This window comes from Mytilus galloprovincialis, chromosome 3 (assembly GCF_965363235.1).
Source record: "Mytilus galloprovincialis chromosome 3, xbMytGall1.hap1.1, whole genome shotgun sequence".
In the NCBI taxonomy this organism is placed as follows: domain Eukaryota; kingdom Metazoa; phylum Mollusca; class Bivalvia; order Mytilida; family Mytilidae; genus Mytilus; species Mytilus galloprovincialis.
Genome location: NC_134840.1, coordinates 9,285,982 through 9,298,974, shown reverse-complemented (window position 1 = coordinate 9,298,974; position 12,993 = coordinate 9,285,982). Strand labels below are relative to the sequence as shown.

Sequence of the window (12,993 nt, the reverse complement as noted above, 5' to 3'; positions counted from 1 at the left end):
ACAGCTACAAAGACAAGCCTACGCCTCCAAGAAAGAAAAATTTATCAACGATATCATGCAAGCCTCCCAGAAAGACAGCAAAACCTTTCATAAACTTGTCAAACAACAAAGATCGAAACATGATACCAACACAGATATATTATATATTGGAAACAAAGCATTCGAAGGAGAAAAGATTCTATCAGCCTGGCAAACACATTTTGAAACACTGGGAACACCAAACTTCGATGAAAATATTTTTGACCTAGAGCGTTTAGAATTAGCAAAATTACAAAATAAGATAATACCGGAATTGGACATCCAAAATAAAGAAATAACAAAAGCTACACCAACAGAAATTGAATCTGCATTTAGAAAATTAAATACAGGAAAAGCGTCCGACGAGAACGGCATAGTATCTGAACACTACATACATGCCATTGATGTAATCACTGATGAAATAACTGACATTATAAATCAAATTTTTGAAGAATTAGACGTACCTCAGAGTCTAAAAAATGGAATTTTGACACCTGTCTTGAAAAAGAAAAAAGATAAAACTATACCTGGAAACTACAGAGGTATTGTTGTCACTAGTATATTCTCCAAGATATTTGAAACAATAATAAAAGACAGACTAGAACCTGAGCTATTTTCATCTCAAAATACTCTACAGAGAGGATTCACAGAAGGCGCGTCAAGCCTATTTACAGCTTTTATAGTCTCTGAAACAACTATGCTATACAAGTTCCTAAAGATTGTACTAGAGCTATTAACATTAGACGCAGAAAAAGCTTTTGACACTGTTACCCATGAAATAATGCTGAACAAAATGTTCCATGATGGGATTAGAGGAGATATGTGGGTATTACTGAAAAACATCTATACCAATATGACACTGCAAGTTAAATGGGGAGACCAAACAACCCAACATGTCAACATACAACAAGGAATACGTCAAGGAGCTAAACTATCTACTCTCCTGTACAAAAGGTATAACAACACTATCCTAAATTCCATCACAGGCAGTCACCTTGGAGCAAAGATAGGTACCATCTGCGTAGCTTCACCAACCTGTGCGGACGACATCGCCCTACTAGGGGAACCACAGGATATACAAGCAATGCTCAATATTATTGAATTCCATACAAAGAGAGACATGGTGAAAATAAACCCAGAAAAATCAGAAGTCCTATGTACATCTAAAGGAAAGAACTACCAACAAAAAGCATACACCCTCGGTGAGAAACAAATCAACAGAGTAGACAAGCTAAAACATCTTGGTATCACAAGGAACGTCAAAAGCAAAGTAAATACTGATGAAAGGCTAAAAACTGGTAGACAAACCATATATGCACTTCTAGGATCTGGCCTACATGCACGTACAGGAATGTGCCCGTTGGTACTCTGCAAAATCTGGAAAACATATGTAGTCCCAAGATATCTCTATGGTCTGGAAGTACAAATCTGCACAAAAGCTGATATATACGAGCTGGAAAAACTACAGAGGAAAATATTTAGACAATTCCTTAGTCTACCCGAAAGGACTGCATCCTCTGCACTATATATTCTCCTAGGAGCTGAACCAGTTGAAACTATATTAGACAGAAATATGCTTTCATTATTCCTCACAATCTCTCGGCTAGATAATGCCATAGAAAAGAAAATTCTACAATGGGAACTTGAAATCGGAAAGGACTTCACAGAATCCTTCATAAACAGAATAGACAAAATTTTGAATAAATACAGTCTACCAAATCCAAAAGAAATTTTAGAAAACCCGCCATCAAAATACAAATGGAAAAACATGCTGAAAAAAGCCATAAATATATACTGGTCAAATATCTGGAAAGAGGAATGCTTGATAAAAACAACGATTAAGTACTTGACAATCCAAGAAAATCCTACTGAAAACCCACATAATATCTGGAAAGCTGCCAGAAACAATCAGAATGACATTCGAAAAGCAGAATTCAAAAGTAGATTAATAACTGGAACCTACATGCTACAAACAACTAAAGCAAAATTTAGCAAAAATCAAATTTCAGGAATATGTGAGCTATGTACCAGAGCTGAGGAGGACATTAAGCACTTTCTGCTGGATTGTGAGTCTCTGGAGAGTGTTCGACTTAAACAGATGAACAAACTTCTATCTTTAACCGAGCTGAAAGGGGGAGGTGATAAAGCTAATTATAAAGAGGAGGATGTGCTTCAAATTATAATGGACTGCTCGAAGCTATCAACAACTAGCCTATCCCACCTAAAAGCAAATGACCTGATAGAAATAGAAAAACAATCGCAAAATTTCTGTCACCAAATGCATAAGGAGCGCACAAAAATGCAAACACGATGATACATGAAGTAGAGTCTGAAGTGAAACTGCTGAACCATCCAAGTACTTCTCTTCAAGACCCTCAGCAAAGTGAATTTACATTTAAACAACAACGCTGTTATTATATCCAACTATATAAACTGCATATATACAAAAAGGAAAGATGGACCAAGCAGTATGCATGGAATGCCAAGCTAACTGCCTCCATCTACGACTAGATTAGTTGCTTACATCTAATTATATGCTAAGACCTTGGCAGGAGTTCACCTTTTACTCAAATTTTACGATATATGAAAGATTTTCTCTTTTTTTATTAGTTAATGATAATTTTTTATTTTTAATTGGTTACATTATCTCTTAAAAGCTATTACCATACTGCCATATATCTAATCCCATTCTTATTGTTTTGTTTGATCTACCGTACTTATTTTTACCTTTTACCCTTTGATTTTATCATTTTTCTTTCACATTTAAATCCTTTTTTTAAAAATCTATAAACATATGATAGTAACGTCTCATAAAAAGGGATCAAAACTGTTTTAAAATCATAAACTCCAACCTAGGTAAAATCAATTCATAAATGATGTAAATAGCACATAATTTTAAACAATTGTTCTTAAAATTCACAGTTTTACCTGTATATAAGGTTTTTTAAACTTGAGCACCACACCACACTGTAAATATCTGTAAATATTTTAAAACCATATATCCCCAAGTGGGAGTGCTCCGATATATAACGGAGGAATCTACCTGAACAGAACAGAACAGAATAAGGAACAGGTGCTCGCCCTTGTTTCAAAATGTTGAACTTCCGCTTTAAGGAAAACGCATGAAAATAGACATTATCCATACTTTAAAGCTTCTTTGAATTTGTGCTAAGATTGTTAACACATGGATGTGGAAACTTCCCCAAGTAAGACTATTCATTAAATTTTCTGTCTTTATTCCGAGTATTCGGAGTATAATGAACGAAAACAAATTTGTTTTGGTTCGGCATATTTGACAAACATTTGAACATACCAGGGTGTTTGAAATTACAGAGAGATTATAGTGTCAAGTTGACACTTCTAAAGACTAAGGGGGTCTCATTGGGGGGTTCTGATCCCGGATCCCGCTTACTTTTTTGTCAGATTCCCGTATCCCGCTTACACTATGTACGTAAGCAATTATCTTTTTTTTGTAATTTCCCGTGTCCCGCTAGACTTCATTTCCTGTTTTCACGGCACAATAATATGACTTGTCATGCTTACAAAAAATCGGCAATCCCGCGTCATGCTAAGACCCCAATGAGACCCACATACAATGACAGTTTCACCGATTATACAAACAAACATCACTAACCTTTTACATTTTTTCTGCGCCTGTCTTCTGTACGTAACATAACTTAATATAAACTCATCTTCTTTCAAACTTCAAATGTTTATTAGGTGAGGAATAACCACCAATTGGTGGATTATACCTCAAAAGACGTATAGTTCCTATATTATAAGGCACCAATTGAGGTATCATGTAGTCATCTGTTCTCAATAGTAATCAGTTCTTGATAGCAATGCATGTGGTTAAAATAAAAGAAGTTCGCAAAATCGCACATGTTTTCTATTTGTGGACATTTCAAAGACAGAATAAAAACTTGCTTCAAGCAAGCATTAGTTTCAACATTTCAAGTTTTCAGACATTTTACAACAGTAAAAATAATACTTTCCGATTTTAACCTACTTTTCCTTATTCCCAAAACAACCCCAACTTCATCCCCTCGGTTCATAAATAGTACATTTTCAAATGTAAACAAAACTTAGCTCAAAAAGAAGGTCAAGTCCACATACATAATACACAATTGTAAAACATGGTGTGACGTCGCTATGGAAAAAAAGCTATGGAATGCAGTTTCGGCCATATCTTATGAACTATAAAATTTAATTCAATTCAATTATTGGAAAAGTAATTCCCATAAATATTGTTACTGTGACAGTAAAATATTAATAATAGCTGTGACAACATCTTATGACATATAAGAATTGGTTCAATAATTTAAAATCCTCTAAAACTAATATCAAATGCATATTTTTGTCCTTGAGTGATAATTGATCGATAAGGCTAAAGTTCATAAAAAAAAAAAAAATGTTTTCCAGAGACAAATAAAAGTTAATTGATACTTTTCTTCAATTTGCATAATTTTGAATCTTCTATTAATATCAAACATGCTTACGTTACTATACTTTTCACAACTATCGAGAACTGATGACCTACAAATGTATTGCACACAATGTCAAAATTGAGCACAACAACAGATTTTTTTCTTGATTTATGCAAGAGAAAATTGTAAGAATAATAGGAACTGAATAAAAGTATCTACTAAATTAAAAACAATCAGCTTTGACCAAATTTATTTGAAGAATTGGCCCTGCGGAGCAAAAGTTTGTTACACTATCGAGAACAGATAACACCAGGATATATTGGTTTAGACCAATTGACGTATAGTGCATGAATTTTTGTAATAAAAGGCTAGTGTGAATTAGGAGCATCATTTTGCAACTTGCAACCTATTTTATGACCATTGTTGAGTCCTCCTAAAGTTTCAGTTTTGTCAAAGCCTGCTGCATGTATTGAGAATGCATGTGTACAAGCATTCTTTTGTTGAAACATCTGTACTATTGACCATAATTGACTTTTAATAATGAAAGTCAAGTATTAACAAAGAGCTCCATCCACCTGTGGAGTTGTACATATAATCACATGACTGCAGACAGTATTGATGTCCGTTGACAGGTGATTAGTGCCAATAGTGGTTAATTTGCCAATCAAGAATTGACAAGATAACAACAGAAGAATCTGCAAATACAATTATTGATTTAATGCATTGTGTTACATGTATCTCACTATACTAAACTAGAAATTTTTGACATGTTTATATACTATAATATGGTTTTAAGAAAACAATGCTTCATTTTGGTTGAATAATTTGATTTGAAAAACAAAGAATTATACATCAATTGGTTTATACCATTATATGTCAATTGGTGGATTAAAGGTCAATTGAGGTATAATCCACCAATTGGTGGTTATTCCTGACCTGTTTATGTCTTTATCCTAATCATGCTAATCCTGATCATAAGGTCAATATTTTGATACAACTGTTCTCTTTGTGCTGGATTTTTTTCACCCTAGCAGTCCCTGGTATATTTAAAATTACTCTGTTAGTATTTCCACACAATACACATTGGTTAATTTGTTAGGCACAGGATCAGGGGTTATCAGGGCTAAACGAATCTTTAAATGGCCCTGAACTCTTTACTTATTCTCCAATTATATCTGCTGTTCTTTCTTATGTCTCCTTACTTTCTGGTGCTAATAGGGTTTGAAGATCTATTTTGATGTTTTGAATCTCCAGCTGTCTTTCCATTTCTTCTCTTTCCTGGTGGATTAGATTATTTAGTACATTGTAGGTAGTTTTCAGTATTTTATGTTTCTCTATATTCACTTTTATGTCAGGAAAACAACACGTTAACAGTCAGGCCAAAAATAAAATATTGTTTGTTTCCCCTCACACGACCGACCCGGTAAAATCACCGCGACCCGAAAAATTTTATTGGCCATTCTTGTCCACTATTTTTTTTTTTGCTATGTTGGTTTTTGGTGATACTTTTATGATGCTGTAGTCAACGAGCGTTTTAAATCAAGGCATTTTTGCAAGGATTAGCGTCTACATGATTCGGAATCAAGGAAACAAAGCCACACGATTTGTGGGCAAGGGTGATCTTTTTTGAAAATCAAAAAAAAACCTGAAGCATCTTTCAACCCGCTGAGTGCATCGTGATTTGTTTTGTATCTAACCTCTGTTCCTGAATCGTGCTTTAAAATCTATCTACTTACTTTGTCTTTGAACAGGTTGGGCACAAGTCAGGAAATGTGGAATACATGTATTCCCTGCTTTCAGGGAACATCCCTGTTTTCTGGTGTAAAAAAAAACCCAGTTTAAATGGGATTTCCTTTTTCAATTTATGGCATGAACATTACAAAAGGGCACGTTTTAACGTTATAACTGCATCCGTAGAATTCGTAAATACTTATTAAAAGTATTTTAGGAAATACAAAACATGAATATAAAGTGAAGCCGTGTTTCTTCTAGAACTTGAAAAAAACATACAAATCTTTGTTTAAGAATCAATTGACCAAGCTGCATGATCCAGGTGTAACTGAACATAAGTTGATAACTAAATTAATATGTTCACTTCTATTGAAAATTTTTATTCTTTGAATTTTAATTCCCAAGTGATTAACATACATGTATCTTTTTGTCATCTCATAATTGATGATCAAGGTATGAATTGGTGAACAAAGGAATTGTTTTGTTGCGAGTTATGCATCAAATTTGACTTGAAATAAACTTGATTTTTTAACTAAAAAAACACTTGCTATCATTAAGCATTGTTATCACAAGTAGAATATGCGCTTTTGTAGATTTCATTACATTAAATGAATAGGAAAAAAGGAGGTCCCTGTATACTGTTTTGTTTTAACACCAGAAAACTGGGGTGTACACTGAATTAGAATACAGGGAATACCCCACTTTTCTTGACTTGAGCCTTACCTGTTGAATTTTATATAAATTCAATATAGAAAATCATATCAAGGAATAAAATAAAATAATTTGCCTACCTACCTACCCATACCCTAACAACCTCAGTCGGGTGAGGGGAAACAAAGATACTTTTAATATTGGCCTCAGGAACTTCATTTCTGGTAAAAATAAACAATAATTTATAAGATGTCCCCGTTCAGTTTAATTCTTTGCTCCCGTAAATATGTGTACGAAAAAGCATACATGATCCTACATCAATAAACTGTAAATGAACAGGTGATGAAAGAAAATTAAATCTGGCAGCACAATCTTTATACACAAGTATGGTCTGCAAAGAAATTAAAAAAACATTCATGTAGACTTAAATGAGAAATAAACAACATTATTTGTTTGTACATTACAGGAAGTGGTGGAAGTACACCAGTACAAGATGAAGATGGAAGAGCTACTCCTGTGATGGATGAGATGGAAGGTGGAGGTACCCCAACACAGGATGAAGGAGGGTGTACACCAGTACAGGATGAGGGAGGCTGTACACCAGTACAGGATGAGGGAGGCTTTACCCCAGTACAGGATGAAGGCAGATTAACCCCAGTACAAGACGAACCACCAACATATGATATGAGAGCTTCACCACAAGTAATTACATTATTAAAAGGACAAATCAAGCAAAATAAAAATACAGGTCATTTCTCACAAAAAAATGTTTGAATAAGGTATGAATAAAGGATTTAGAGCAAAAACTAATCCCATTATACCTATTTGAAAGGTAGATCACATGACCATGATGACTGGCTCCTTATCTTAAACCTTAACATTATTACCACTGATATAAAAAGACAAGAAAAGAAACAAATGTATTGATAAAAAATATGTAAATCGTCCAAATATAATAATGTTGAAGAAAATTATGAATTTAAATAAAAATCTAAATTGCGAAAGCTGTGTACTTTCATTAGATTTATAAATTCCCATGTGTGCCCTCCTGGCTAACTACTATCAGTATAATTGTAAATAGTGTACATATTTTGCTCTATGTATTCATGTATTTATGTCTGTATTATTGATGTCATGTAGTGTCTGTATATCATTGTAATTGCAAAGGTTTGACAGAATAAAGATATATATATATATATAAAATATCACTTAAAATTGAGAATGGAAATGGGGAATGTGTCAAAGAGACAACAACCCAACCATAGAAGAACAGACAACACTTGATCCTTACTTAAACCATAACCCAATTACACCCAGAGTAGATTTCATGGCTGGTTCCTTATCTTAAACCTTAACATTATTACCACTGATATAAAATATTACTTGACTTGATCCTTGCATAAACCATAACCCAATTACACCCAGAGTAGATTTCATGAAATGTTGTTTACTTCAAATAATTACAAGATTACACCCAGAATAGATTTCATGATGTGTTGTTTACTTAAAACTAGGGATGGCAACGAGTACTCGAGTACTCGGGTACTCGCTCGGAAGGCCAAGTACTCGAGTACAGTTTTATTACTCGAGTACTCGACAACCTGTTATACATCTTGAGATATTTCACTTCACTTTTCCACTCACTTTAGTTTCGTTAAAATATCATCTTCGTAATACTAAATAAAATTAATTAACAACATAAATATGCTTATCCTGAGGCTATTATTTGTAATAGTACAATGTATTACCAGCAACGTCCTTTCCTTTCGAGGGAATCATGTTTTCATGTGCACAATTTATAAAATTTTCGTCTGAAATTAATGACCAGATCATATTTCTAAACAAGAACAATATCAAAGTGACCTGCGGTGAACCCAATGCAACTAATTAGAGACATTTTTAACGGTGTTTGTACACGGATCAACACTTTCATTGATTAATAATTAACTCATCACAGGCCGTAAAAAAATGCTTTTGTTTGTCAATCAAGATTTCTATGTAAACGTAATTGGTATAATTAGATGTAAATTTAAATTAATTCAATTACTCTGTATTTGAAACTTAAGTATAATGGTTTAATTTACAATTTTAAGATAGGCGAAAGAACGAGAGCACATTCAAACCCAAAACCCGAAAATAAACTGACAACGTCATGGCTAATACAAAAGAAAACAAAAGACAAACGATAATGCAAAACAGCAAAACACAGAAAAAGTTAGACAGAGCAACACAAAAAAGCACAAGTAATTTGAAGTCCAATATTGTTGTTGACAAATTAATGGACAAGTCGTTTTATAAAAAAAAAGTAAAAGCACAAAAATGCTGAACTCCGAGGAAAAATACCAACTCCTCACGAACAGATGATACATATATTGTCTACTTTGTCAGACTTGATATGCAAATAGTTTTGATAATATTGGAATTTGGTTCATGAACACGTACACAAACAATAGTTGCTACTATGATAGATTATTTGTAGAAACGATGGTCGGTAATTCATTGTTTAATTGACACAAAAATCAGAGGATCAAGCTATGTTTGTAGTACGTTTGTCTTTCGTTAATATGTTTATGAAAGGTAATAACAAAAACACTGCATCCCACCTGAAATCTTAACTTTATAATAGACGTTTAAGATTCATTTGAGTACTCGCAAGTACTCGAGTATCATGACCGAGTATCCGAGTACTAAATTTCAGATCTTTTGACACCCCTACTTAAAACTATAACAAGATTACAATCATGACAATAAAAACATTTCAATTACATTTGTAATTAGTGACATAAAATAAAAAAGCATGAATGAAAGAAGAAAATGAAAGTTTTCAGACAATTCAAGGGTCTGATTTTTAAAGATTTATAACTTATTAAAAAAATATTTACTCATTTCCATTATAGTGGACCAAAGAATTTTTTTCCAGTAAAATTTTTATTCAGCATGTTTATTGTATTCTATATAGGAAAGATGCTAGTATTGATTTTGGTGAATTCATTTTTATTTATGGGCTACAGCATTTTTGGGATGCAGGCAAAACCAACAATTTAAATTTTGCACTAATTACATACTTTTGAAAGGCTTGTTTGCAGACTTTGACCAAACTATGAAATTATATATTCATGAAAATGTAAGTTTCTCTCAATCCACGAAGATTGGAATTCATGAAAGAAAAGGAATCAATATTATATCATTTATTTCAGGATGCAGAAATGGAAAGTGATAATGAAACAGACAGAGGTGGAGGAGGAATTCTGGGTAATAATGATGATGAATATGTAAGTGATGGCGGAGAAGTTGAACGTGAAGAAGTAGAGCCTCAGTCACCAAATAGTGGTCCAGCATCACCTGACCAGAGTCCACCCAGATCACCTGATGTCAGTATGTCTCCAATGGGTAGTCCAAGAAGTCCACCACGGTCTCCTGGTAGTCCTATCATATATAAAAATGGACCCCAGTCCCCTGTAGGCAGTCCAGCAGGTAGTGGTAGCCCACGCTCTATGAGAAGTGGAAGTGCACCTGCTTCACCAGTAGGAAGCCCAAGATCAGTTCATAGTGAAAGTCAAAAGTCACGTTCAAGAAGTCGCAGTAGGTCAGGCTCTCCAGTAAGAAGTAGATCTGGGTCTCCAGTGAGAAGCAGGTCAGGTTCACCTGTCAGAAGTAGATCTGGGTCCCCTAGAAGTAGGTCAAGATCACCAGCTAGAAGTAGGTCAGCATCACCTGCAAAAAGTAGGTCAGGATCTCCTAGAAGTAGATCAGGATCACCAGCAAGAAGTCGTTCAGGATCTCCCAGAAGTAGATCAGGATCTCCAGTAAGAAGCAGGTCAGGATCTCCTAGAAGTAGGTCAGCTTCACCAGCAAGAAGTAGATCAGGATCTCCAAGAAGTAGGTCAAGATCACCAGCAAGAAGCAGGTCAGGGTCACCTGTCAGAAGTAGATCAGGATCCCCAGCCAGAAGTAGATCAGGATCAAGGAATAGGAGTAGATCTGGGTCACCAGCAAGAAGCAGATCAGCATCTCCAGCGGGAAGTGGACGAGGATCAGACAGTGAAGATGAGGTTAAAACAAAGAAAAAGAAAGGTATTTAAATCTTATTTCTTATTAAGTTATAAAGTCAGATTTTTAAATGAAATTACAGTGGTTGAAATAGTTTGAATTAAGAATTGGATTTGTTCCCTTTGTTGATGCTGACTCTATGTTATTACACAAGATTTTAAGATGGAACAGGTTTCTGAACTGATGGGATAGAAACCTATGTTGTGTTTTATGTGAAAAGTAAATACCACTGCTATCATATACTACCAACTTTTGACAAGTAAATACCACTGCTATCATATACTACCAACTTTTGACATGTAAATACCACTGCTATCATATACTACCAACTTTTGACATGTAAATACCACTGCTATCATATACTACTAACTTTTGACATGTAAATACCACTGCTATCATATACTACCAACTTTTGACATGTAAATACCACTGCTATCATATACTACTAACTTTTGACAAGTAAATACCACTGCTATCATATACTACTAACTTTTGACAAGTAAATACCACTGCTATCATATACTACCAACTTTTGACATGTAAATTGCCAATTGATTGAAAAAGTGAGTTCACAAATGCTACTTAATTCTAAATTCTAAAATATCAAGTTTAGGTATTTGTTATCATGTTGATATTATTAAAGTGTTTTAATAGTAAGTTATTCTTTTGTAAGTAGATCAATAAACTTTGGTGCAAGCTGCTGATTGATATGGGAAAAAAATCCATACTTATTTTAAATACTATTTTAACAATTAAGTTATTGACAACTGCCATGATTAACAAAGCAATTCAACTCAATGTACATGTATTTGTTTTGATTGAAACATTGCACATGTATTTATTCCAATGAAGAATGAACACTTGTTTGATAAGAATATAAATGTTTACATACATTTTTGTTACGATGAAAAGTTTTGGTTTAAATACAAATTATTTATGATTATTTTGTTTAACAGGTAGTGATGATGAAGATGAAAGTGACAAAGAGTAAGTATAAAGCTGTCAACATTTCCTCCTATATACATGATATACAAGTACAATGTATTACTTACTTAAAGTATAAATGTACTTATTTATGCATGAAATATATAAAATTGAGAACGGAAATGGAGAATGTGTCAAAGAGACAACAACCCTACCAAATAGCAGATGACAACAGAAATTATTCACGTATACAAATATATAATAATTTACATATAAAATGCAAACTTATTCACTTATACACATGGACGTATACAAATGTATACTTATTCCCTTGTACACATAGACTTATAAAAATGTATACTTATTCACTTATACAAATGTATGCACATTTACATATACAAATGTATACTTTCACTATACTGTATCAAAATGTTTATGAGGCTGTAACAAATAAAGATATTACTCTGAAGAGTTCAATTTCAGTGGAACTCATCTAACCTACAAGTATGTTGACCCTAGATGTCATTGTGTTGTTTATGTTGATAGGTTTCTGTTTCAAATCAAATCAAAGTTTTATTTATTGTTGATACATAGTAAACAAAGTAACACAAGCTTTAGTGAGCTTTTAAAATCGACATTATAATAAATTACACACAAGCAAATAACATGCAAACAAAACACACATATTAAGACAAACATAAATACATTACAGCATGATATTAAAAGCACATACATGACATAAGCAAATAAAATAATACTGTTCATGCAGATAAAATATAAAATTATAGCTAGCTAATTTTAGTATTTATGAAAAAAGGGGAAAAAAGCAAAGCTAAGCTCAAATCCCAAAGCACTAATGGCATGCATTACAATGGCATGAGCTGCCATTCCAGGTCTGTATTAGATTGGAAAATTGAGTTAGAGAATTTTCCTGTCTACATGGTTTGGCAGCTCATTCCATAACTGCAGCACTGAAATGAAATGATTTTAACCCATATTTTGTAGTTTTAACTCTGGGTATGTCAGCTGTATCCTTAGATCTAAGTTATAACGTTGAGTTTTGATATTTATTAGGTCATGAAGATAACTGGGACTTTTCTTGTGTACAATTTTAAATGTTTCAATTCCAATGGTTCTAAGTCTGTGAATTTTTAAAGATGGAAGTTTAGAAGTTAAAAGTAAATTTTCATAG

General features: G+C 33.4%; 1 protein-coding gene across 2 annotated transcripts in view; it reads left to right on the top strand.

The window, feature by feature from the left end:
• Positions 1 to 3,090: 3,090 nt before the first annotated feature.
• LOC143067131 (uncharacterized) overlaps positions 3,091 to 12,993 on the top strand; it is a 32,276-nt gene continuing 22,373 nt past the window's right edge. For both annotated transcript variants that reach the window (XM_076240185.1, XM_076240186.1), the window contains exons 1-4: positions 3,091 to 3,224; positions 7,294 to 7,529; positions 10,025 to 10,901; positions 11,834 to 11,864. In XM_076240185.1, the coding sequence (XP_076096300.1) occupies positions 3,203 to 3,224; positions 7,294 to 7,529; positions 10,025 to 10,901; positions 11,834 to 11,864 (1,166 nt within the window). In that variant the 5' untranslated portion in view covers positions 3,091 to 3,202. The remainder of the gene's footprint in view (positions 3,225 to 7,293; positions 7,530 to 10,024; positions 10,902 to 11,833; positions 11,865 to 12,993) is intronic.